Source organism: Pelmatolapia mariae, linkage group LG8 (genome assembly GCF_036321145.2).
Source record: "Pelmatolapia mariae isolate MD_Pm_ZW linkage group LG8, Pm_UMD_F_2, whole genome shotgun sequence".
NCBI lineage: Eukaryota > Metazoa > Chordata > Actinopteri > Cichliformes > Cichlidae > Pelmatolapia > Pelmatolapia mariae.
The window spans coordinates 19,294,417-19,314,897 of NC_086234.1; the positions used below are offsets into that span (position 1 = coordinate 19,294,417).

General features: G+C 42.7%; 4 protein-coding genes across 5 annotated transcripts in view; 2 read left to right on the plus strand and 2 right to left on the minus strand.

Moving 5' to 3' along the window:
* The window catches only part of rhbdl1 (rhomboid, veinlet-like 1 (Drosophila)), a 53,767-nt gene extending 52,832 nt beyond the window's left edge, over positions 1 to 935 (plus strand). The window contains exon 9 of the mRNA XM_063481399.1: positions 828 to 935. Coding sequence (XP_063337469.1) covers position 828 — 1 coding nt within the window. The 3' untranslated portion in view covers positions 829 to 935. The remainder of the gene's footprint in view (positions 1 to 827) is intronic.
* zgc:112496 (uncharacterized protein LOC541336 homolog) lies at positions 57 to 4,293 on the minus strand. 2 transcript variants are annotated; one of them, XM_063481403.1, is made up of 6 exons: positions 3,856 to 4,293; positions 2,432 to 2,581; positions 2,084 to 2,177; positions 846 to 1,005; positions 506 to 658; positions 57 to 316 (listed from the first exon to the last, which is right to left on the minus strand). In XM_063481403.1, the coding sequence occupies exons 2-6, from the start codon at positions 2,554 to 2,556 to the stop codon at positions 135 to 137; spliced, it is 714 nt and encodes a 237-aa protein (XP_063337473.1). In that variant the 5' UTR covers positions 2,557 to 2,581; positions 3,856 to 4,293; the 3' UTR covers positions 57 to 134. The 2 variants fall into 2 exon arrangements, with proteins under 2 accessions (XP_063337473.1, XP_063337472.1); XM_063481402.1 differs by lacking the exon at positions 3,856 to 4,293 and adding an exon at positions 2,729 to 2,836.
* Positions 2,823 to 11,596, plus strand: wdr24 (WD repeat domain 24). The gene is made up of 10 exons (XM_063481396.1): positions 2,823 to 2,867; positions 4,565 to 5,049; positions 5,486 to 5,663; positions 5,807 to 6,479; positions 7,845 to 7,957; positions 8,055 to 8,179; positions 8,532 to 8,636; positions 8,755 to 9,092; positions 9,361 to 9,545; positions 11,001 to 11,596. Exons 2-10 carry the CDS (start codon positions 4,569 to 4,571, stop codon positions 11,167 to 11,169), a joined length of 2,367 nt encoding a protein of 788 aa, XP_063337466.1. The 5' UTR covers positions 2,823 to 2,867; positions 4,565 to 4,568; the 3' UTR covers positions 11,170 to 11,596.
* A 588-nt stretch (positions 11,597 to 12,184) lies between these two features.
* On the minus strand, positions 12,185 to 20,478 carry anks3 (ankyrin repeat and sterile alpha motif domain containing 3). The gene is made up of 16 exons (XM_063482069.1): positions 20,434 to 20,478; positions 19,898 to 20,079; positions 19,619 to 19,817; positions 18,045 to 18,166; positions 17,872 to 17,953; positions 17,543 to 17,660; positions 17,276 to 17,425; positions 16,413 to 16,538; positions 15,762 to 15,877; positions 15,528 to 15,680; positions 15,317 to 15,441; positions 14,718 to 14,859; positions 14,368 to 14,626; positions 14,227 to 14,298; positions 14,048 to 14,139; positions 12,185 to 13,957 (listed from the first exon to the last, which is right to left on the minus strand). The coding sequence occupies exons 2-15, from the start codon at positions 20,062 to 20,064 to the stop codon at positions 14,057 to 14,059; spliced, it is 1,914 nt and encodes a 637-aa protein (XP_063338139.1). The 5' UTR covers positions 20,065 to 20,079; positions 20,434 to 20,478; the 3' UTR covers positions 12,185 to 13,957; positions 14,048 to 14,056.
* Positions 20,479 to 20,481: the final 3 nt, after the last annotated feature.

Sequence of the window (20,481 nt, forward strand, 5' to 3'; positions counted from 1 at the left end):
TTGACGTTATTTAACTGAGACACGTGATGGATTAGTCGATCCGCAACACTTCACCACAAAAAGGTTTTATTATCATTTTGGAAAAAGGAAAAAACTACAAATTTTAAATCGGCATTCATGTAAAATGTTCGGTTTTATGCAGATTTGAGTTTCTTTGTTGGTCTCTGGTCAGCTTCACTGTCGGAGCACTTCTTCCCCACTGCGCTCCCCCTCACATCGATGTCCTTTAGAAGTTGGAGATGCAGCTGTGTGGCTATGCTCATCGCCCACAAACACAGCTCCAGCCTGTGGGGCGTCCAGTCCTGCAGCGGATCCACTGAGGGGCGAGAGGCAATACAAAAGCTTTTTTTTTCCCTTCCTTTTTTGGTAAAGCACTTTTAACAACACGACCATTCAAATATATAATAAAGGCATTAAAATGGCACATTAAACACAGGCCAATGTGGTATTTTAATGAGTAGTGTCTATAATGCAGATGACGACGTAACCAGCTTGGTGTCATTACCTCTGTTTAGTTTTTCGGTCCTCTCAGTCATCTTTTCCAGGTACACTGTGTAGTGCTTGGCGGTGTACTGGATGGGCTTCAGTCCCGGTACGCTCTCCATGGCTTCATCAGACATGAACGCAGCCTGTTCTGGAGCTCCTGCTGCTAACACAGCTGGAACAAAATGGACAGTCAGCCTCAAGCTACGCTGAACGCAGCCAACGAGTGCATATATTTTTCTACACAGAGTACAGAGCGTTCCAGCCTACTCAATCTATGCACTGTTCTGTAAACTTGGAGAGGATCACAGAGAAATATTCATATGTTTGTCTTCATATCCCAGAAAAGATGGTGTGCCGACCTGAAGCAGTGGCTGGGCCGACTCCTTTCAGGGAGCTGAGCTCTGCGATGGCGGCCTGCACGTCAGGGAGAAGGCTGAAGGCCTTTCTGGAACATTTCTCCACCTCGTCCTCGCTGTTGGAAGCCACCAGCTGCTGCAGCCTCGGCCTGAACTTCCCTCTCTGCAGACAAGCCCACAGGGCCACTCAAGGACACATCTGATGAAGGGAGTGCTTTAAGACTCTTCATGCTATTTCAAAGCTATACTACGTGTTTGAAGGAGTAATTACTGGTGCATGTGGTTGAAATGTGTGAGACAGATGCACTTGTAAAGGAGGCAAGTGCTGAGGAAACATACAGAAGTACTCAGACTTTTACACACACTCACTATGGGCATAAACGTCATGGTGATTTTGGATTTTTAATGATTACTTTGAACTGTTGTTTTCCCAGGATGTAATGATTGTACAGCATACATCTTTAATGATTTTAAAAAACAAGATCTGCCTCAAAGTCAGCACTTTCAAACTCAACTGAAATTTGTAGCCACCCACATGGACCTGCCAAATGCCTTTTAAAGAAAAGTTTTACGGTCAGTCAAGGCAAAGATTGAGCTATTTGATCACAATGACAAGAGCACAAGAGGTATCTAAAGGTGAGGTTATCTTATGCTGGAGATTTCTTCCTGTTAAAAGGAAGTTTTTCTTTCCCACTGTTGCCAAAATGCTTGCTCATAGGGGCAGTCATATGACGGTTGGGGCTCTCTCTGTTTTCTTTGTATTATTGTAGAGTCTTTACTTTACAATATAAAGTGCATTAAGGCGAATGTTGTTGTGATTTGGCGCTCTATAAATAAAACTAAATTAAAAAGCAGAGACTGTGCCAGGAAGCCAACTAATTTAAATGAACTCTACCAATTCTGCCACGAAGAGTGAGCCAGAATTATGCCAGAAGCATCTGGTTGAGGTTGACATTTAACCAAATATTAGTGGGGGTGTGTGTATAATCCTGACCCTGTGTGGGCAAGTGAAAATCCAAAATAATTTCAAACTTGTACACAATGTTATTTTTTTTAAGTCAATAAAGGATGATGTACTATGTGCAATCATTCCACCCTGGAAAAAAGAACAGTCCAAAGAAATCATTAAAAGCCCCAAATCACCATGACATTCAAGCCCACAATGAAGGGACGTAAACCTCTAATCACACCTGAATGTCAAGTTTTCATTTTTGATTTAGAGTTCAGAAATAATAACTCACAGTGAGCTTCCACTCCATCAGTTTCTTTAGCTCTGATAGAGAGACGTGTTTGTCAGGCCGACTTGAAATCAGTGAGGGCAGCTCCTGTTGGTACCTGATCACAGAGACACTGATTAGGATCTGTGTACCTTTCATCTTACAGTCAAAGCAAAGCCAACTCATCCAAGTTCAATTCAATTAAAAAAGCACATTCAATTTTAAATTAACAGTCATCAAGAGGAAACTGTGGTAAAACCAGGTCAGAAGGAAGGTATCCACTATACAACCCCAACTACAGGTCCGCTCGCAGCTTTCTGAAGACCTTTCAATCCCAGCTGACATGGATAAAAAGGTGGAATAGGGGATTACCACCGCTCAAGGTCCAGCAGCTTCCCAGGTTTCTTGACTTTGGCCTTGGCCTCCACTACATCCCAGTATTTCTCATACACTTTCCTCCATGCGGCTGGCTCCTCACAGGCAAACAGAGCGCTCATGACAGCAGAAAGCTCACACCATCACCTGCAAACACAGAAGCATTTATTTCACACAGCCAAATAAATCAATAACATTGAGCTTAACAAGTTTTGCTTTCGCCCTAATGTATTGCGGTGATTCAGAAAATGTCACCTTTATTTTGAAGTACACATGACATAAAAACAAACCCACCCAGATCGTTTCTAACGTCTGCTCAGTAGTAAGTTTTTGCCGCGTGATGGTTGCTTCTGTTATTTCAGACGGAAATCCCGCGAGATGATAACAAAATACTACTTCCGGTGCTGCAAGAAGGCGAGCTTCACAGCACAAGGTTTGTCCTTAGAAGTTGTTTGTGTTTTACTTTATGCGCGTGAATTTTCTTAATTTGATAGATTTTTTAATTATCTGTCAGACAGTTTAAATACTTGTAGCATTTGCGCTTTGTCTTTGCAAACCTGCTCGGCGAGTGGTGCTAGCCAGCTAGCACTAGCATGTCATTCCAGTCATGTTTATGGTCAAAGTACAGAGAGTCATGCAGCTTGTGGTCAACTCAGCAGGAGACGCGTAAACTACAAGCCGATTACGAGTCACAAATAGATGTGTAAAGACAAATTTAGAAGTAACTATAAACACCAACAACACGTGGCATTAAGAAGGTGAACGGTTAAAGTGTTAGTATGCATAAACACTAGCCACATTGCCAGCTAGTGTGTGTTTATGTTACTTGGTGGAGTAAATCACGTGAGCACCAAGCGGCTACAAGTCGTAAGAGGATGAGTATATTAAACAAACCCACAGGGTGAGCTTGTACTAAAAGCAGGATACGTAAGAGTATTTAGAAACTGCATGCACTTAAAGCAATAACGTGTCGGGTAGTGTAACTACACTGCAACATTTCTATAAACATTCACCGGCCACTTTATTAGGTGCACCTTGCTATTATCGGGTTGGAACCCGTTTCTACTTCAGAGGTGCTTTAATTAAAAGTGGCATAGAGTCAGAAGGTGCTGAAAACATTTCTCAGAGATGTTGGTCCATATTGACACGATAGCATCGCAGAGTCGCTGCGGATTGAACAGGTGCTCTAGTACACTGAGATTTGGTGACTGTGGAGACAAAGTGTGCCAAAAAAATCCCCCACACCGATCAGACGTCCATCACCAGGCTAAAGCTTTGATACAAGGCAGGGTGGATCCATGCCAAATTCTGACCCTACCATCTAAATGTAAAAGCAGAAATTGAGACTGATTTTGTGAGCCTGGTTGAATTTGAATTGTATCCTCAGTTTCCTGGTCTTTTCTGACATCAGTGGTACTCACGGTTAGTGGTCTTCTGCTGCTTCAAGGTTCGATGTGTTGTACATTCTGAGATGCTCTTCCGCATGGTCTAATTGTGTTGGGTTGTTATTTCACATACTGTTTCCTTCCTGTGAGCTCAAACCACTCTGATTATTATCCTCTAACATCAACAAGTAATTTTCACCCAGAGAGTCGCTCACTTGGTAGTTTTTCTTTTTCAGACCATTCTCTTTAAACCCTAGAAAATCCCAGCAGGTCAGCAGTTTCAGAAATACTCAGACCAGCCTGTCTGGCACCACCAACAATGCCACATTTAAAGTCATTTAAATCCACTTTCTGTCCCATTCTCATGCTCAGTTTGAACTGCAGCTGGTCATCTCCAACAAAACAACATGCCTCAGTTCACTGAGTTGCTGCCATTGGCTGATTAGATATTTGCATTAATAAGCTGTTACACATGTTTAACTAACAGATGACATACATATGACACAGGTTATTATTGATTTGTGACATGCTGCCACCCAGTCTAGGAAGTGCTGTATAACTCTGACTTATTATTTTGCTTGAGTGCCACCTGCTGGTGGAGTCTAACAGCCTTATTGTAAGTTTGTATTTGTAGCTCTGTACCTAATGCCTCATGTCACATTAACTGGGTTTGACCTGATAGCGGTGACAAAGTATATTATCTTTACTATTATTATTATTATTATTATTATTATTTTTGCAACAGAAACATGGAGAAAATGTCAAGGGTCACCACAGCTCTTGGCAGCAATGCGATCAGTGGGAGAACCATGTTCTGCCACTTGGACGCGCCGGCTAACGCCATCAGCGTGTGCCGTGATGCCACGCAGGTGGTTGTAGCAGGACGGAACATTTTTAAGATCTACGCACTCGAGGAGGAGCAGTTCGTGGAAAAACTGAATCTCCGTGTTGGCCGCAAACCGTCGCTGAACTTCAGCTGCGCCGATGTCATGTGGCATCAGATGGAGGAGAACCTGCTGGCCACGGCGGCCACCAACGGGGCGGTGGTGACGTGGAATCTGGGAAAACCCTCTCGCAACAAGCAGGACCAGCTGTTTACTGAGCACAAGCGCACCGTCAACAAGGTGTGCTTCCACCCAACAGAGGTTTACATGCTGCTAAGTGGTTCACAGGACGGCTTCATGAAGTGCTTCGACCTGCGCAAGAAGGAGTCTGTGAGCACTTTCTCAGGTAATTTAGTTTGCAACAACTCTTTCATGTGTAATGTAACGTAAGTCTTTGCATGGAACAGTAGCGCTGTTTCTTCTTAATATGTTGAGAATATGTGAAGTGAGAACTTTACAATGCGTACACTACAGAACGCCCTCTATACTGACACCTTTGTCTGTGGTTTAGAGCTGTAAAGGGCTGGATTGCTGTAGTTGTGGTAGAGAGATACAAAATGTAGAATTTCTCACTAAACAGTGAAAATAAAATCATGTAATTAAAGGAAGACCTTTTTTTTTCTTTACAGGAAAAGAGTGATTTAATGAAGAAGGAGTTAACTCCAGTTTTAGACTAATGACACTGAGCGAATAACACTTTTATGGTTCACCTAATGTAATGAAGTCTTTTTCACTTGTCAGAAGTAATGCTGTCATCCCTTAACTTCCCCTGTTTCTTCTAGGTCAGTCAGAGAGTGTAAGGGACGTCCAGTTCAGCATGAAGGATTATTTCACATTCGCCGCATCCTTTGAAAATGGCAACGTGCAGCTGTGGGACATTAGACGACCGGACCGCTATGAGAGAATGTTCACTGCTCACACTGGTCCGGTGTTTTGCTGTGACTGGCATCCTGATGACAGGTAAGACAAGAAATATGAGACATGAAATAAGAAATTTCAGCCTTTCTTTGCTAACATGTTTTTTGTAACCTTGTAGAGCAGTAGACACATTTTTTGAAGCCTGGTTTAATACAGTTGTCGCCGTTCAACTCATTTCATTCTAGGGGTTGGCTGGCAACGGGGGGCAGGGACAAGATGGTGAAGGTTTGGGACATGACCACTAACAGAGCCAAGGAGATCTACTGCGTCCAGACGATTGCTTCAGTGGCACGAGTTAAATGGCGACCTGAGAGAAAGTTTCATTTGGCCACCTGTTCCATGATGGTGGACCATAACATCTATGTGTGGGACATCCGCAGACCTTTTATTCCCTTTGCTACCTTTGAGGAACACAAGGATGTGACTACTGGAATTGTGTGGCGACACCAGCATGACCCTCATTTTCTGCTCTCTGGCTCTAAAGACAGTACACTCTACCAGCATATGTTCAAGGATGCCACACGTCCTGTGGACAAGGCTAACCCAGAGGGCCTGTGCTTTGGACTGCTGGGTGACTTGGCTTTTGCAGCCAAGGAGAGTCTAATCACCAGTGATGCCAACAGAAAGCCGTACCCCGGAGGCGACCGCCGCTACCCCATGTTTTTCTTCAAGAAACCCGACCCGACAGAACAGTTTGCACATGTGTCCAGTGCTCTCAGCGTCTTTGAGACGGACTTGGACAGTCACCGCATGGACTGGTTTGTCAAGACGGCACAACTCTACCTCCTGAGCGGGAAGCCGTTTGCTGAGTTATGTGATCACAACGCCAAAGTGGCCCAGGAGCTTAAAAGACCTCAGGTCAGACCGATCGGCACAGGAACAAATCTGTTATGTACTGCTGTTTGTTAGTGATATGAGACGTGTAATGCAGAGATTTATATATTAAGCTATTGAATATTTTGTGTTCAGTAACAACATCAGAGTGTTGAAAAAACAGATTTTTTTTCTTCGGCTTGTATTGGACGACATTGTGAAAAAGAGTTTGGTTCTTTTAAATAATATTTTAGATCATAGTAAATTGGGCGATAGAGTAGCTGGCTGTGTGGAGTTTGCATATTCTCCCCTTTCAGACTGAAAACATGCAGGTGAGGTTACATCAAGGTTCCCAGTTGGCCATAGGTGTGCATGTGTTAACCCTGCAATGGACTGGTAACCCCACCTCTCACTCCAGTCCCACTATGACTCTGGAGGAGAGCGGATTATGCTAAATTTTGAACAACTGGATTAGCAGTCTCCTGTTAAAAATATTCATAATATCATAGAATATTCAGAAAACGTTTGTATTTTTACATCTAAAAAACTGGAACCAAAGGTTGTTAATCACTGAGACTTCAAAAGATTAATCCTTTGAGCTCAGATCAGACTGTCTGTTCCAGTCACTCACTGCATCATTAAATACAGAGTAGATTATAATTTAAGAAAGGGGGTTAGAGCAGGAGTGTCAAACATAAGACTCAGAGGCCAGAATCGACCTGCCAAAGATTCCAAACCGGTACACTGGACAGCTTTGGAAAATAAGGAGGAAGGCATAAATTTTGGACTTTTAATTGTCATTTAATACGCTTTTCAGCTCAGCTATACCAAAGTAATTAAGTAATAGATGATTTTTTTGTTTTTTTATGATCTACTGCAAAATTTCTGCAGTTTAAAAAAACCCCAAAAAAAACAAAAAACTGGATATTTTCTCTGTTAACAGAAACAAACTTTTTTTTCTTTTTCTGTAATTTTACACATTTATATCTTCCAATTTTAAATCATCCTAACATTTCCTTCATTTACCACAGCAGAATTTTTTTGTCATGTAAAAATATTGTACAAATTGCTCCTCTTTTCTTATATTCAGCTATCTCAGAGGTTAACTGTGTAGTTAAACTTCTTCATGCTGACGGAAAGGGGAGTTTCACTGGCCTTGTAAATGAGTTTGCCATCCCTGGCTTAGAGTAATTGAGTCGTGTTTCATTCATTCTTTTATGAACATATTGTCTGCATTATTTAAAGTTAGGCCATATTAGCACACTGTAAGTAACACAAATGAACCTGTTGGATCTGTAACATAACGCTGAAATTGTGGCTGTGATCCCCTTTAGGAAATACTACTGCAGTAACTCTCATTTGTAGTATATGTGCCGTGAATAATCACTTTTTTTTTTATTTGAACCAAAGGTTTCCACTACATGGACAATGTTGAGAATAATGTTCTCGGACCCTGCAAACCTCGCTACGCCCGGTCCCAACCACAACCTCGGTAAACTCGGCACCTTGCCTTTAATGAACAGGTAAACAGAGTTGTTGGGGGTTTTTGTGCTCCATTCATGTGTGCAATTATAGACTGAAAGGTAAAGTTTGTGTCTGTTGCTGCTTTGTTTTTTTTAGTTTCAGTTTGAAGGACCTGGGTTCAGGGATGGGTACAGAGAGCAGACTGGAGCGCAGTAAAGGTGAGAGCAGGCAGGACAACATCCACCTGGAGCCTGGGAACTCATACATCAGCAATAATGAAGGTGAGCTTTAAGAACGCTTGAGAGGCCGATCTGTGTGGGTTTAATTGGCACCGAAGTTATGTTCGCATGTGTCTGTGTCAACCGGACTTGTCACTAAACAGCCGTCTGTGGCGATGGCACGCGAAAGAAATCACTGTAGCGATGATGGTGCAATATTTACAGAACATTAAAAAATAAGGTTACTAGTGAGGATTAATCTGTATTGTTTGACTTTGACCATCATTATATGATCTGTCAAAGCATTCTTGTCACGTCTGAAGTACGGTCCAAACCCAAAGGATGTAGACAAATAGTTTCTTAGTTATTCTTATAAAAACCAACACTCATCACATTCAATTCGATTTTCTTCCAGAAAACGAGGAGACGGAAGGCAGCGAGGGCCATCCTGAGTATATGTTCGGCGACGCCGAGTTGGATGACGACGACCTCTATTCCATGGAGCATGACAACCAAACAGGTCAGTCACAGCGTCGCCTGCTCAGTAAGGGGTTGCCGACGTCAGCGCCTGCTATTTATAACCGTCTTCCTGCTCAGCGTCCTTTTGTCTCTTATCTGCGCTTCTATCCTTTCAACAGAGGAGCAGGAGTACACGCTGCCCCAGGAGGCCTTCCAGCTGCGCCACGAGATCGTGGATAACCCGTCCGCTCCGGAGCACCTTCAGCAGGACAAGGCCGACTCCCCGCACGTCAGCGGCAACGAGGCCGAAGTCACCTGTTTGACACCCATCGAATCTTTCTCTCTCATCTCCATCTCCCAGCCGCTGTTCAGTCCACATCTGCCCGCCAGCTTCTTCTGCCCCATTGTGCGGGAGATGCTGAGTTACTACGCTGAGCAGGGCGATGTGCAGATGGCCGTGTCGGTGCTTATTGTTCTGGGGGATCGGATTCGCAAAGAGATCGATGACCTTACCCAGGTCAGTTAGTGAAACAAAAAACAACAACTCTGTTTTGTTAAATGTTAGAAACAAGTAAAATTTAGCATGTTTTCCTGTCGGCAAAGCTGAATTTTGAATATAGGCTTTAAAAAATGAGTAGAATAAAAATACAGCAAGTTTTCAGCAGCTTTAAGGCCTTTTTATATGACTTTAAATTGTATTTGTAGCTTAAAAAACATCCAAGGTTAGCGATACAGTGACAGCACGGATTGCAGTCTGAGCAGTTACTTTTATTTTTCCGTTTCAGGAGCACTGGTACATGTCCTACATAGACCTGCTGCAGCGATTCGAGTTGTGGAACGTGTCCAATGAGGTCATCAAACTGAGCACGTGCAGCGCCATCACTTGCCTGAACCAGACATCAACAACACTGCACATCAACTGCAGCAACTGCAAGCGACCAATGAGCAACAAGGGCTGGATTTGTGACAGGTATGAACACTGTGGCACCGTTTAATTAAGATGTATGTGCTGAAATAGTTCTAGGATGGTGGTTTGGGTTCGTATGGTCAGGATTAATTGGACCTGTTCCCAGTGAGCACTGGACTCTGGCTGGTTACCGATTCAGTTCATCAATAGAATTTTTAGTTGCTGTCCACTTTGGTGCCTCCATCTCTGCTTTTTGCAGATGATGTGGTTCTTCTGGTTTTATCAGACGATGACCTCCAGCTCTCTTTGCAGAAAAATGTGAAACGGTGTGAATAAGAATTAGCGCTTCAAAGTGTAAGGCCTCGGTTTAAATACCTCAGTGTCTTGTTCATGAGTGAGGGAGAGTGGTGCAGCGACTTCCAAGTGTAGTGCCGCATCTGCTGCATCAGTTGTGGTGAAGAGAGAACGGAGTGAAAAAGTGAAGCTTTAGATCTCTGTTCCTACTTTAACCTGTGGCTACAAGCTCAGCGTGGTGACTGAAAGAATAACATTGGGGACAGAAGCGATGTAAATCAGTTTTCTCCAAAGGGTGGCTGAGCTTGATCCTTAAAGGTGGGGTCAGAAGGGGATGTTGAGCTGATACTCCTCCACACTGAAAGGAGTGACTTAAAGTTCGAGCACCTAATAAGGATGCTTCCTGGACGCTTCCAGTTAGGTGCTCTGGGGGTGTCCAACCTGGAGGACTTTTAAAGTGACCATAATTCCCTTACCGTTTATGCTAGAGACAAAATTTAAACTGTTTTAGAAAGAACAGAAGACGATAATTACAGGGATATTCTGTGAATCATGGTAACATAAAGCATTCACCATGTATCACTGTCTGAACACAAACAGAAAAATCAGTTCCACCTAGATTTTGCCCTGTGTGCAGAGCAAATTGTGAGAAAACCTGAATGGTTTATGAAAGATGAATTATTTTGTAATTTTACAGATTACAAAATAAGTCCAGGCAGCCTGCATGATATTTGGGTGATCAAATGGTTAAGGTGGAAACGGGAGTAAATATTAAGCCTTTGTCTACGAGCTCCTCTGAATTTGGAACTTGTTCTTGTTTTTAATATAAATAATACCATTTTCATTATTTTTAATTGTAATTTTATTATGCTTGTCTGGAACAGGGCTTTCTTTTAAATGAGACATTGAGTTTCAATGATATTATCTGTATAAATAAAGGTTTTACATTGTCAAAAAAAATACCTGTCTTAAAGCAACAAAACTGCTTCTTTTTTCTCCTTTAGTCAGGAAGAATACCTGCTTGGCCCAAGTCTGTTTATCATCATCATTCTGATTTAATAAAGACCACAAAAAAAACAAACACCTATAAGCGATAGGGCAGTATGGACCAGTGACTATACTGGTTGGGTTCCAGAGTTGCAGCTTGTATGTGCTGCGTGAGTGTTGGTTTCTCACGGACTGACAGGAATGAGCTCTGACAGCTGCCGTGTGTCTCTCCTTCAGGTGCCACCAGTGTGCCAGTGTCTGCGCCGTGTGTCACCATGTGGTGAAGGGACTGTTCGTGTGGTGTCAGGGCTGCAGCCACGGCGGACATCTGGAGCACATGATGAACTGGCTCAAAAGCAGCGCTCACTGCCCTGCCGGCTGCGGTCACCTGTGCGAGTACACCTGAGCTGCTCACAACTACTGTTAACACAGCTGGTCCTCTGTGCGAGTGCGGGAAAACACACACACAAACAGCCAGACAAGATGTCTTTATCCTTCTACGTGGACCTGGAGTGTTTGCCCACCAGAAAAGAGGACAGCTTTGAAGTGAGCTTAGACCAGAAAGAATCAGAGGTTTACATGTGTCTCCTGGACGGCTACGCAAGAACAAATACAATCACGTATTCGCAAATGACGTTTGATTCTGTTTGTATGAGCAGAAGTTTATATACATGTATGCTGCTTTTTACAGTTTTTAACCTCAAATACTGTACAGGAAGAATTGTTTGCTCTTCTTCCTCTTTGTACATAATGTTTATTTTGAAGTACTGTAGATATTGGTGCATTAATTTATACTGGAGAGGACACCTCTCTCTGTTCTAGCAGTATGTTAAAGCAATAAATACTAAATTGACACTTTGATTCTGAAGTGCTCATTATATAGAACATCCAATCTCCACGAGTCAGTGTGAATAAGCTCACATTCGAGGTAACCTGACCACACATTACTCCCATGGGGCCAGAAATCCCAACTGGCTGCCTGCCAGCATGTCTAGTCTCTAGTCCAGCAGCTAAACACACAGTGCGCTGGAGTGCATGTCGTAGTTTGTGCCTCACATTTGGTGAGATTGAAAACGGATCAGAGTTGGAGCCAGCAGAGAGTGCTTCTGCACTGATGAACCTCAACAAAACTGCTTTTTCTTGAGTCAGTTTTAAAAGTGTAGCCTGAAGGCAGCTGTTTGCTCATGTACATCTCAGAGATTTTTATCAGCCCAGTCCTAAGTAACTGTACATCATTTTGGACACCCCTGTGACTTCAGGTGTTATAGATGATAGTCGTTAGCTCACTGATCTTTTCTACTGTACATTTAATAAACAAACTAGTGATTTAGGGAGCCTCACACAGTGTTTAAACAGGAAATACTACATAGATTTCAGATCATAGACATACCTGAACGTCATCTTTTTCTAAACTTAAAGTGTAGTTTTACCTCAGCTAAGATGCACATTTTAATAGTGACATAGATACTCGGCTGGCAGTTCTGCCAAAAAAAATTAAGACTGGGACTTTAGCCAGGTGTTTAAAGTTTGCTTATGTCACATTTTTCCATCTGAAGTAACAGGAGCTGTCCTGCTGTGAGAGGAGAGCAGTGATGTGTGAAGGCTGTGCTTATTGCAAAACCTGCAGGCTAAAAATCGGCCAACATCCACAATGTGCCAGAATTGCAGCTAAGCAGTAAGTGTGACTATTCCTGAACTAGCGCCAAGGCCTCGGGCACAGTAGTGGATTTTCAGATGAGACATTTGACAATCAGACGGGTATTCCCTGACCCCGAGGCTCAGCCTGTGCAGAAGCGCCCTGTAGTGTTGACAGATTAAATATTGACCACACAAATAGACTCGTTTTAACCACCACATTAATTCTGTTAAATGTCATTTTAGCACCAAATCTTATACTTATAAATCATCTCGAGGCACTTTATAGTGTAAGAAAGCCTGGAGTGTCTGAGTCATACATTAAATACAGAAGTGACAAGAGTGATTCAGGATTTAAGAGGAAGACTCTGAAGACATTTGTAAATGTTGCATACATCCCAGAACACAAACTCCCAATGAGCACCGCAAATCCCAATAAGAGTGTTAGAATGAAATAAAAATTAAATTTGGGCACCTTTACTCCAAATTTACTTCTTTTTTTTTTGCCAAATAATTTATCACATAATTAAAACTGCTGTGGACAAAGTTCTTCAAGTTTGGTTTATAATTACATCCTAAAATATCTGTACAGGTAGGCAGGTTTTAACTGATATTCAAATACAGAAATTCTTTTTAAATTTTGGGGATTTATCAGTCCCCGTAGCTCAGTGTCTACATATGCATATGTCTGCAGAATTAGAAGACTTGTGAGAGTAATAATGCATCACTGTAACACTGAAGGACCTATAATGCTTTTCCCTGTGTGTACTATCATACTATTACCACAGTGGGTGCTCACATTTTTCAGTCTTGGGTCTTTCTGTTGATACAAAGACCTGTGAGTGTGAGTACAGCAGCCTCACGCCTCATGTTCAAACCTTGGATGGTGTCCTCAAACGTAAAGGCTAAAGCGATCCAGTATATACAAAAATTATTCCAACTCCTGCATAACCAAAATATGCAGTTTGAAATGTGCATAGACCCACTTTAATATCTTCTCTAACATTATTTAAAAGGCATTCAGCAGGACATTATTTTCAAAAACATAACAACATACAAATGACAAGATTTCATTCAAATAAACTGCAGAGCTCATTTTAAGTTTGACTACTAACCTGCTTTTATAATCCAACTCTCCATCTGGTGGTATAAACATCACTTCAACCACATTTCATACTTTTGAGTACAGTTACGTAGAAATATCACAGTATTACAACCCCTGATCCACGATTTCCTCCATCACCTCTGTCCCCTCCATCACCTCGTGCATTTTCACAGCCCATCTACAGCATTCCACAAACACCAGCACAGGCATGTCAGGGTCAGGTACCCTTGTGCCTGCTTGTCGTTTTCCTGCAGCAGCTGCGTCACCCTTGTTAGCCTCGTCCACATCTGGCGAGCTCTGGCCCATCAGCCAATCCCAGATGATCAGCAGAGAGGCTTCGCTCCCCCGAGCCGCTCTGGCCCTGGTGTGGCTGGCCTCGTATTTGGCCTTCTCCCATTTCAGTGACATTGTTCAGGGTGGCGAATCACCCTCCGTCGAGTGCTCCAAAAAGGTCCTTTAAATATATGAAAATAGCAAATTATGTTCAGCTATTTCAGATGCTAAAAAGCTCCTCAAATCTTCTGTGCCAGCAAGCTTGTGTCACCTGAAAAGCTTAGGGTCGTTCCAAGCTATCTGAGACTTTTTCTGGGGCACTCAGTCGCCTCAGATTCTGAAGCAGCGTTTGCAGACTTCCAGCTGTAATGATGTAACACGGGGGCAACGCCATTATACTTGAGTCACTGCACTAAACACTTAAAATCCCTGAGTATTAAACCTTCTTACCCAGTTCTTCTTCATACAAATCCATCTTCTTCATCAGCTCTTGAATACTGGAACGCGTCGCTCCCTCCCCAGCTACAAAAAATAAATTAAAAAAGTCACCGTTTGTAAACCCAAAAATTAGCACAGTCCACCTCAACTCACCTTTAACACCAGTTCCTTCCCCAGCAGTGGCAGAGCTGCTGATCCCATCTGTGGTCAAACAGGAGATCAGTTCACCGCGGCACGCCCGTTCCTTCCCCAGCATGGCACTCATGTTTTGAGCCAGCCGGTGGTTCTCCACCAACTCAGCGTGGACCTTCTTCCATGCCATTTTGTCCTCCATTAGACATCCCTCCATTACTGTGCGCAGCTCCTTCTCCTGAGACACCTGGCTCTGCAGGCTCTCAACCTCCTCACAGCGCTGCGAAGGTGAGAAAAACATGCAAAAGGTTTTCAGCAAGGTGAGAAAAACCCAAGTCACAAATCTCACACTTGCAATGCTTCATGTTTACCTTGTGTAGCTGAATGGCCATCTCTTGCATCTCAGCCTCGAGCTGGTCGGCGTAAGCTTGTTCCAGAGCATCGCTGGGTGGTCGAGCGTTGCTGTGCCACCTCGCAATGGCTGAAGTCATTTTGCGTTTGGGTCCAAACAGACTGGAGGAGAGAACAGAGTTTCAAAACATGAGACCACAAACATGGATCATACTGGGGTAAATCTGAAATGATGAGGGAAGGTTTACGAGATGGTACTGAGACGTGCTATGATGTATGGTTTGGAGACGGTGACAGTGACAATAAGACAAGAGGCCGAGCTGAAGATGCTAAGATTATGATTGGGAGTGACCACGAGGGACAGGATTAGAGAGGAGTACATCAAAGGAAAAGGTCAGGGTGAGAGTTTTGGCCACAAAGGCTGAGATGGTTTGGACATGAGCAGAGGAGCCTGAGTGGATATACTGACAAAGGATGCAAACGATGAAGCTGCCAGGCAGGAGGAAAAAATAAACAGAAGGCAGAAGATGATGCTAGGGATAGGGTGAGACAGAGGCAGATGGTCCGCTATGGCAACCCCTATAGGGAACAGCCCAAAGAGGAAGAAGCAGCATCTTACGTAATCCCTATTTCTTTGAGATCATTTTCTGTCAGGGTGAGAAAGATCCGCAGGTCAATATCTTGCTCTTCAAGTAACGGAAGATACTTCGAGAAGCCAATTTGCTCCAAGAACTCTGCCAGATCCTACAGGAAGATGAGATTTTAGTCCTTGCCAGGAACTCAAGGAAATCTGAATAAACGTACTGAAACCTGAACAAACACAAACATGCCTTTGGGCCAGTGTAGGAAGGCGGAAGACAAGCGCCACAGTTTGATGTCCCGCTGGAGTGAGCTCCATCGCTGTTCCAGTGGCGAGTCTTGCCTTTTGAGTGATGACCCTTATTTACTCTGCGAATGCTGCTCTTTTTACACTGGTCAGAGTCCTGATGGAGAAAGATGCAACTATTTATCACAACACACTGACGAACACAGTTTGCGTCCAAACTGCAGGCTCTTGTGTTCACCTCGTTACTCTCCACAGAGCCTTCCCAGTTGAGGCCGATCACATGAGGCAGGCCTTCGCTGCTGCTGCTGCTGCTCCTCATGGTGGGCATGTCATGGTCAAAGAATGGACTGTCATCTGCAGTCATATTGAGAAAAACACAATCAACAAAGTTTGCACTCAAGTTTCGTATTTTATGGGAGTTGTTCTCTCAGACCTCCCCCCTCCTGCTGCATCTGAAACAGCTGTCTGACGATCCAATTACATTCCTTATTCATACAGATGTATCAAACCACACAGTTTTTGTTGTGATCTGTATTTTTTCAGGTGACAGCTGAAAAAAATAAGACCTAAAACACAAGTTCACATTTCTGGTAGAATTTCTGTATTATTTGAAATTAAGTTGGGTACATAATGACTGTGTGGATGCTGCTGAAATTACTTTTTCTTCTTCTGTTTTTTTTTTTAAGAAACTTTGCTTTGACACACATTCATATTTCACAGTCAACTAGACGCTCTTCTCCATATTTACCGGTTGCCATGGTGACTCAGACCCCACACACATGCACCCAGAGTTGATTTAACTAACTCCCATCAGGTTTGTAAAAAATCAGAGTTCAGGGTTGGTCTCAGAGGTTATTTTTGTTTTTTTTCTTAAATCACTCACACACACCTCTGCTGCTGTTGCTCTGGCCATCCAGTTCATTGATAGGCGAAGTCACATCACGGTAGCAGAGACCCTCGCTCTGTTCCCCAATGCCACGAAACATCATGTACCCTGGCAAGGCGGCAGGAGGATCTGTGAGGGCAAATGTGACATTAACAACACACAGCTATTATTATAAATGGAAGCATGAATAATGTGCTCTACTTTACAGGGGAAAAAATGCTTTCCACCCTCACATTTATAATTTTAATTTTTAACCTTTTTGGTTTCAGCTCCACAAGGATTTTGCAGAGTACAGTAATGCAGGAACACACGATCACTTAAAGCTTGCCCTCAGTACTTTGGAGGGATTTCACACCTGCTGTCACCGTTAACCTTTTTTTGTTTACCAATGTAACAAACATAATAAGAGTCAGATGAAATATAATGACCTAAAAGACAAATTTTGAAAAGTTGAATGTAAAACATCTACATTGTATCTGCTGTAAGTGCCCCCTAGTGGTGAATTCATGTAGCTACAATTTTAAATGTGTATGCGTAAATACCTGTGATAATAAAGAGACTGTAACTCAAAACAAATCACATTAAAGCACAGTAATTTTTAAAAACGTAATAAAAATTAATCTAATTTTTTCTACCAATCTTAAAAATAACCACCTAGAGCAGATTTACCTGCAATGTAAGGCACTTACGACCTTTATTTATTTTACTTTAATTTCAGACTCTCTAAGAACCCATGGGAACCCTTAGAAACAGCTTCTTCTTTTTTTTAATGCATTTTAACTTCATAACTAGAACAAACGTGGTGTTCAAAGTGTGGCTCAGCACAGATACGCGTTGAAGACCTGATGTTTTACATGACACTGTACCACACAGTTTGCTGGTGCCTCCTACTCGGAACTTGGCGATGGCCTGAGGCCCATCGTGGATGCTGATGCCTTTAACTCTGTTTCGGCTGGGCCGTGTCCTCGGTGGTGCACTGTCCGAGTCCTCGGAGGAGCTCAGATCTTCAAAGTGTCCTGACAAATCAGAACACACGTACCAAACCCCCCCCCCAAACAACATTAGAAATTAAAAGACAATGAAAGACCTAGTAAAGACAGGAATTTTAGATGCTGAGCTGTTTAAACAAGTACCTGGTTTCATTCTTGGAGCACGTGAGTCAATGAGGCTGACAATTTTGGTATAGCTGTACATCATAGCCAGAGCACGCGCCGTCTCACCTTTGGCGTTGCGTTCATTCACTTTAACTTTCTGAAAATTCAAAGGATTACCAAATTGTGAGAAAGTATCGTGGTGTGCGAGTCATGTCAGTTACATTTTCCAGTGATGTGGCTCCATCTTTTTAGATGTTGAAGAGGGACAGGAGATGGAGATGTGGCAAAAAAAAAGGAGAATGACATGGTCTGGCTCATAACCACTTGCACTCACACACGAGTGTGTTTCAGCACACTAACCTACTCACATGATCAAGTAAGTACTGAACAATGATTTCATGCCCAGAAGCAGCAGCCTCCATCAGTGGCGTGAAGCCAGAACCTGGCTCCCTGTGTATGAGGGAAGAGTCATGAAAATCTCAAAAGTGTGAACAGATCATTATTTTTTGATGGTCTTTTTACAGCAAATAAAGACACTCACTTGACATTGGCGTCAGCATTGTTATCCAGCAGGAACTTGACCATCTGTTGGTGGCCTGTGCTTGTGCAGTGGAACAGAGCGGTCCAGCCTCGAGAGTCCTTCAACTCCAAATCAGCCCCTTGCTTTTGGGGTTTTAACATGGAAAAAAAAAAAGAAGAAAAGAAAAAAAAAAATGCTGAATGTTCACAATAAAATTTAAAGCTCAAAAAGAGTGCTGAATCTAAACCCAAGGCCAGATTTACTAAACAGGGCAAAATTACACATGAGCAGTAGTGATGATAGGTGTGGTTAGTTTTAGAGGCAATTTTTAAAACACGTCTTCGAAACACAGGCAGTTATTTTCAATATCATGCAGAAAAAACATTGACATTGCTACCCCTCAGCCTCCTCCTTCAAGTGACATCCTTGAGTTATTGCATTCACAAGAAAACTCGACCTCTAACCCTTGACCTTGAGGTCGAGGTCACTGAGATTCAAACTCATCCAAGACAACGCCCTGTCATCCTTTTATGGCTGAGGGGTAAAAATAAAGAGCTTTTACAAACTGAAAGTGTAAAATTTGCGCTTTAAAAATATTTTTTATCTTTTCGTAATGCAGTCGTTCACACCGACTGTGTAGTTTCACAGGGCAAATTTGCAAATAAACACATCTGACCAATCAGACCACCTCACTTGGCAACATTCGGAATTTGAATTCTTAATTTCATGTCGTTTTTTTTTGCAATGTGCTTGGTGTGTAGAGGCCTTAAGCCTCCTGAAATAAATATCAGCACAATTAGGAGTAAATTGCATGTCACAAATGTTATCAGATCAGTTTGCACACCTGATTTTATATTTTGCCCGTGACAAAGGAAGTTCCAGAAATACATATGGAACAGGATCAGTCACAAAAATCTTATCCCTGTGCTCTCTTTGCAAATTAAAAGACTGATTTACACCAAGTAAATCTGGCCCTATATATAAATGACAATAGCCTGTTTTGGGGGCACTCAGCTTTAAAAGTCAGAGGTCTTTGGATATTACAAAATGCAGGCACTTTAACAAGAACCAAGAAAGGTAGACTAAGATGCTCAGTCAGTCCCCATATATATATATATATATATATATATATATATATATATATATATATATATATATATATATATATATATATAAAGATCCAAACTCTTGGAAATCCACAGTGGCAAAAATAAGCTGCTGTATGTTACTTTAACCTCTAAGACAAAGGTTACACGTGGGTAGGCTGTGAGAACACATACCCCTGTGGCCTGACATACCCTTCAGAGAAGTGATGCTCACAGACTAAAAGACCGCATGCAAGTGTGCCTTGTGTATTATTTGCTGTTTTAATTTGCCATTATAACTGCTGGGGTTTATTTTGCTTTTTTTTTTGGCTGGATCTACCCTTCAGTTACTGTCCATCTGCTTCTCATCTAATTCTTGGAGCTTATTTTAACTTGTTATTTGCTTTCTGTCTCTTTTCAAACTCTTTTTGTCATTCTGATGCTTCATCATCACAAATCTCTGTGCCATTGTTTTGTCTCCTTACCCCCCCATTCAGGGTGATTCTGTACCTGAAGCAGAAAGTATGCGATACTTTCGTTCCCACAGCTTGCGGCCAACATGAGGGGTGTGAGTCCTTTGGCAGTGGTGGAATTTACATTCACACGGGCCTCCAGCAGCAGATTTGCAATGTTGTCATGACCAATGTAGGACGCATACATAAGTGGGGTCCATCCTCCAATGTTCTTGCCATCCAGGTCCACTTCACGCCTGAAAGCAAACACAGTTATGTGAATAAGCTGTGGAGGATATAACCCCGTGTGGAAATGTTGGTATTAAGAGGCCCTCACTTTTTAATGCACTCAGCCACCACGTCGTACTGGCCGATGGAGCAGGCGGTGTGAAGGTCCAGAGGGACATCCAGCTCCTCAGCTCGCACCAGGGAGTCACCCAGCCACAGGGAGAGGCTGGCACCCAGCTGTTCTGACTCACTGGCCTCATCGCTTAACTCGGACATCTTCACTCTTTTCTCCTGGGAAACAGAGACACCATAAACTGCTCTAAACAAACTGCAACCCCCTGGTTTCACACTTTAAAACCAGGGGCTTACGAGCATGCAAGAAGCCCCAAATGCTGTAGCTTCAGTTGATGGAAAACATAAACAATGCTGACTTATACAGGCTCACGAATAGCGGCTACTTTAAAGCTAACGGTAATTTCACAGGGCTCACTCCTCTGGCTAATTTAGCTTAGCGAGGTGAGCGTCTAAACTTTTGGTCTCTGGAATAAAACCAACACAGTGAGCTAAACTAATTAAATGCACAGACGACAACAGAAGCAAACGAGTATTTTAGAGTGCAGAAAAACATAACGAATTCAAACTTACCGTCAGCAGGTAGTTTGTTCTCTCAGCAGCCGAAACTTTTCTAGTTGT

What these genes read in the sequence shown, in the direction of transcription:
- zgc:112496 (XM_063481403.1), bottom strand. Translation starts at nt 2,556, where the DNA reads ATGAGCGCTCTGTTTGCCTGTGAGGAGCCAGCCGCATGGAGGAAAGTG. An exon ending in TGATGGAGTGGAAGCTCACT is followed by an intron (nt 1,006 to 2,083) that starts GTGAGTTATTAT and finishes GCTTGTCTGCAG; the next exon opens with AGAGGGAAGTTCAGGCCGAG. An exon ending in CGGCCCAGCCACTGCTTCAG is followed by an intron (nt 659 to 845) that starts GTCGGCACACCA and finishes ATTTTGTTCCAG; the next exon opens with CTGTGTTAGCAGCAGGAGCT.
- wdr24 (XM_063481396.1), top strand. Translation starts at nt 4,569, where the DNA reads ATGGAGAAAATGTCAAGGGTCACCACAGCTCTTGGCAGCAATGCGATC. An exon ending in ATACATCAGCAATAATGAAG is followed by an intron (nt 8,180 to 8,531) that starts GTGAGCTTTAAG and finishes ATTTTCTTCCAG; the next exon opens with AAAACGAGGAGACGGAAGGC. An exon ending in AAGGGCTGGATTTGTGACAG is followed by an intron (nt 9,546 to 11,000) that starts GTATGAACACTG and finishes TCTCTCCTTCAG; the next exon opens with GTGCCACCAGTGTGCCAGTG.
- anks3 (XM_063482069.1), bottom strand. Translation starts at nt 20,064, where the DNA reads ATGTCCGAGTTAAGCGATGAGGCCAGTGAGTCAGAACAGCTGGGTGCC. An exon ending in GTGGCTGAGTGCATTAAAAA is followed by an intron (nt 19,818 to 19,897) that starts GTGAGGGCCTCT and finishes GTTTGCTTTCAG; the next exon opens with GCGTGAAGTGGACCTGGATG. An exon ending in TGGCCATTCAGCTACACAAG is followed by an intron (nt 14,627 to 14,717) that starts GTAAACATGAAG and finishes TCACCTTCGCAG; the next exon opens with CGCTGTGAGGAGGTTGAGAG.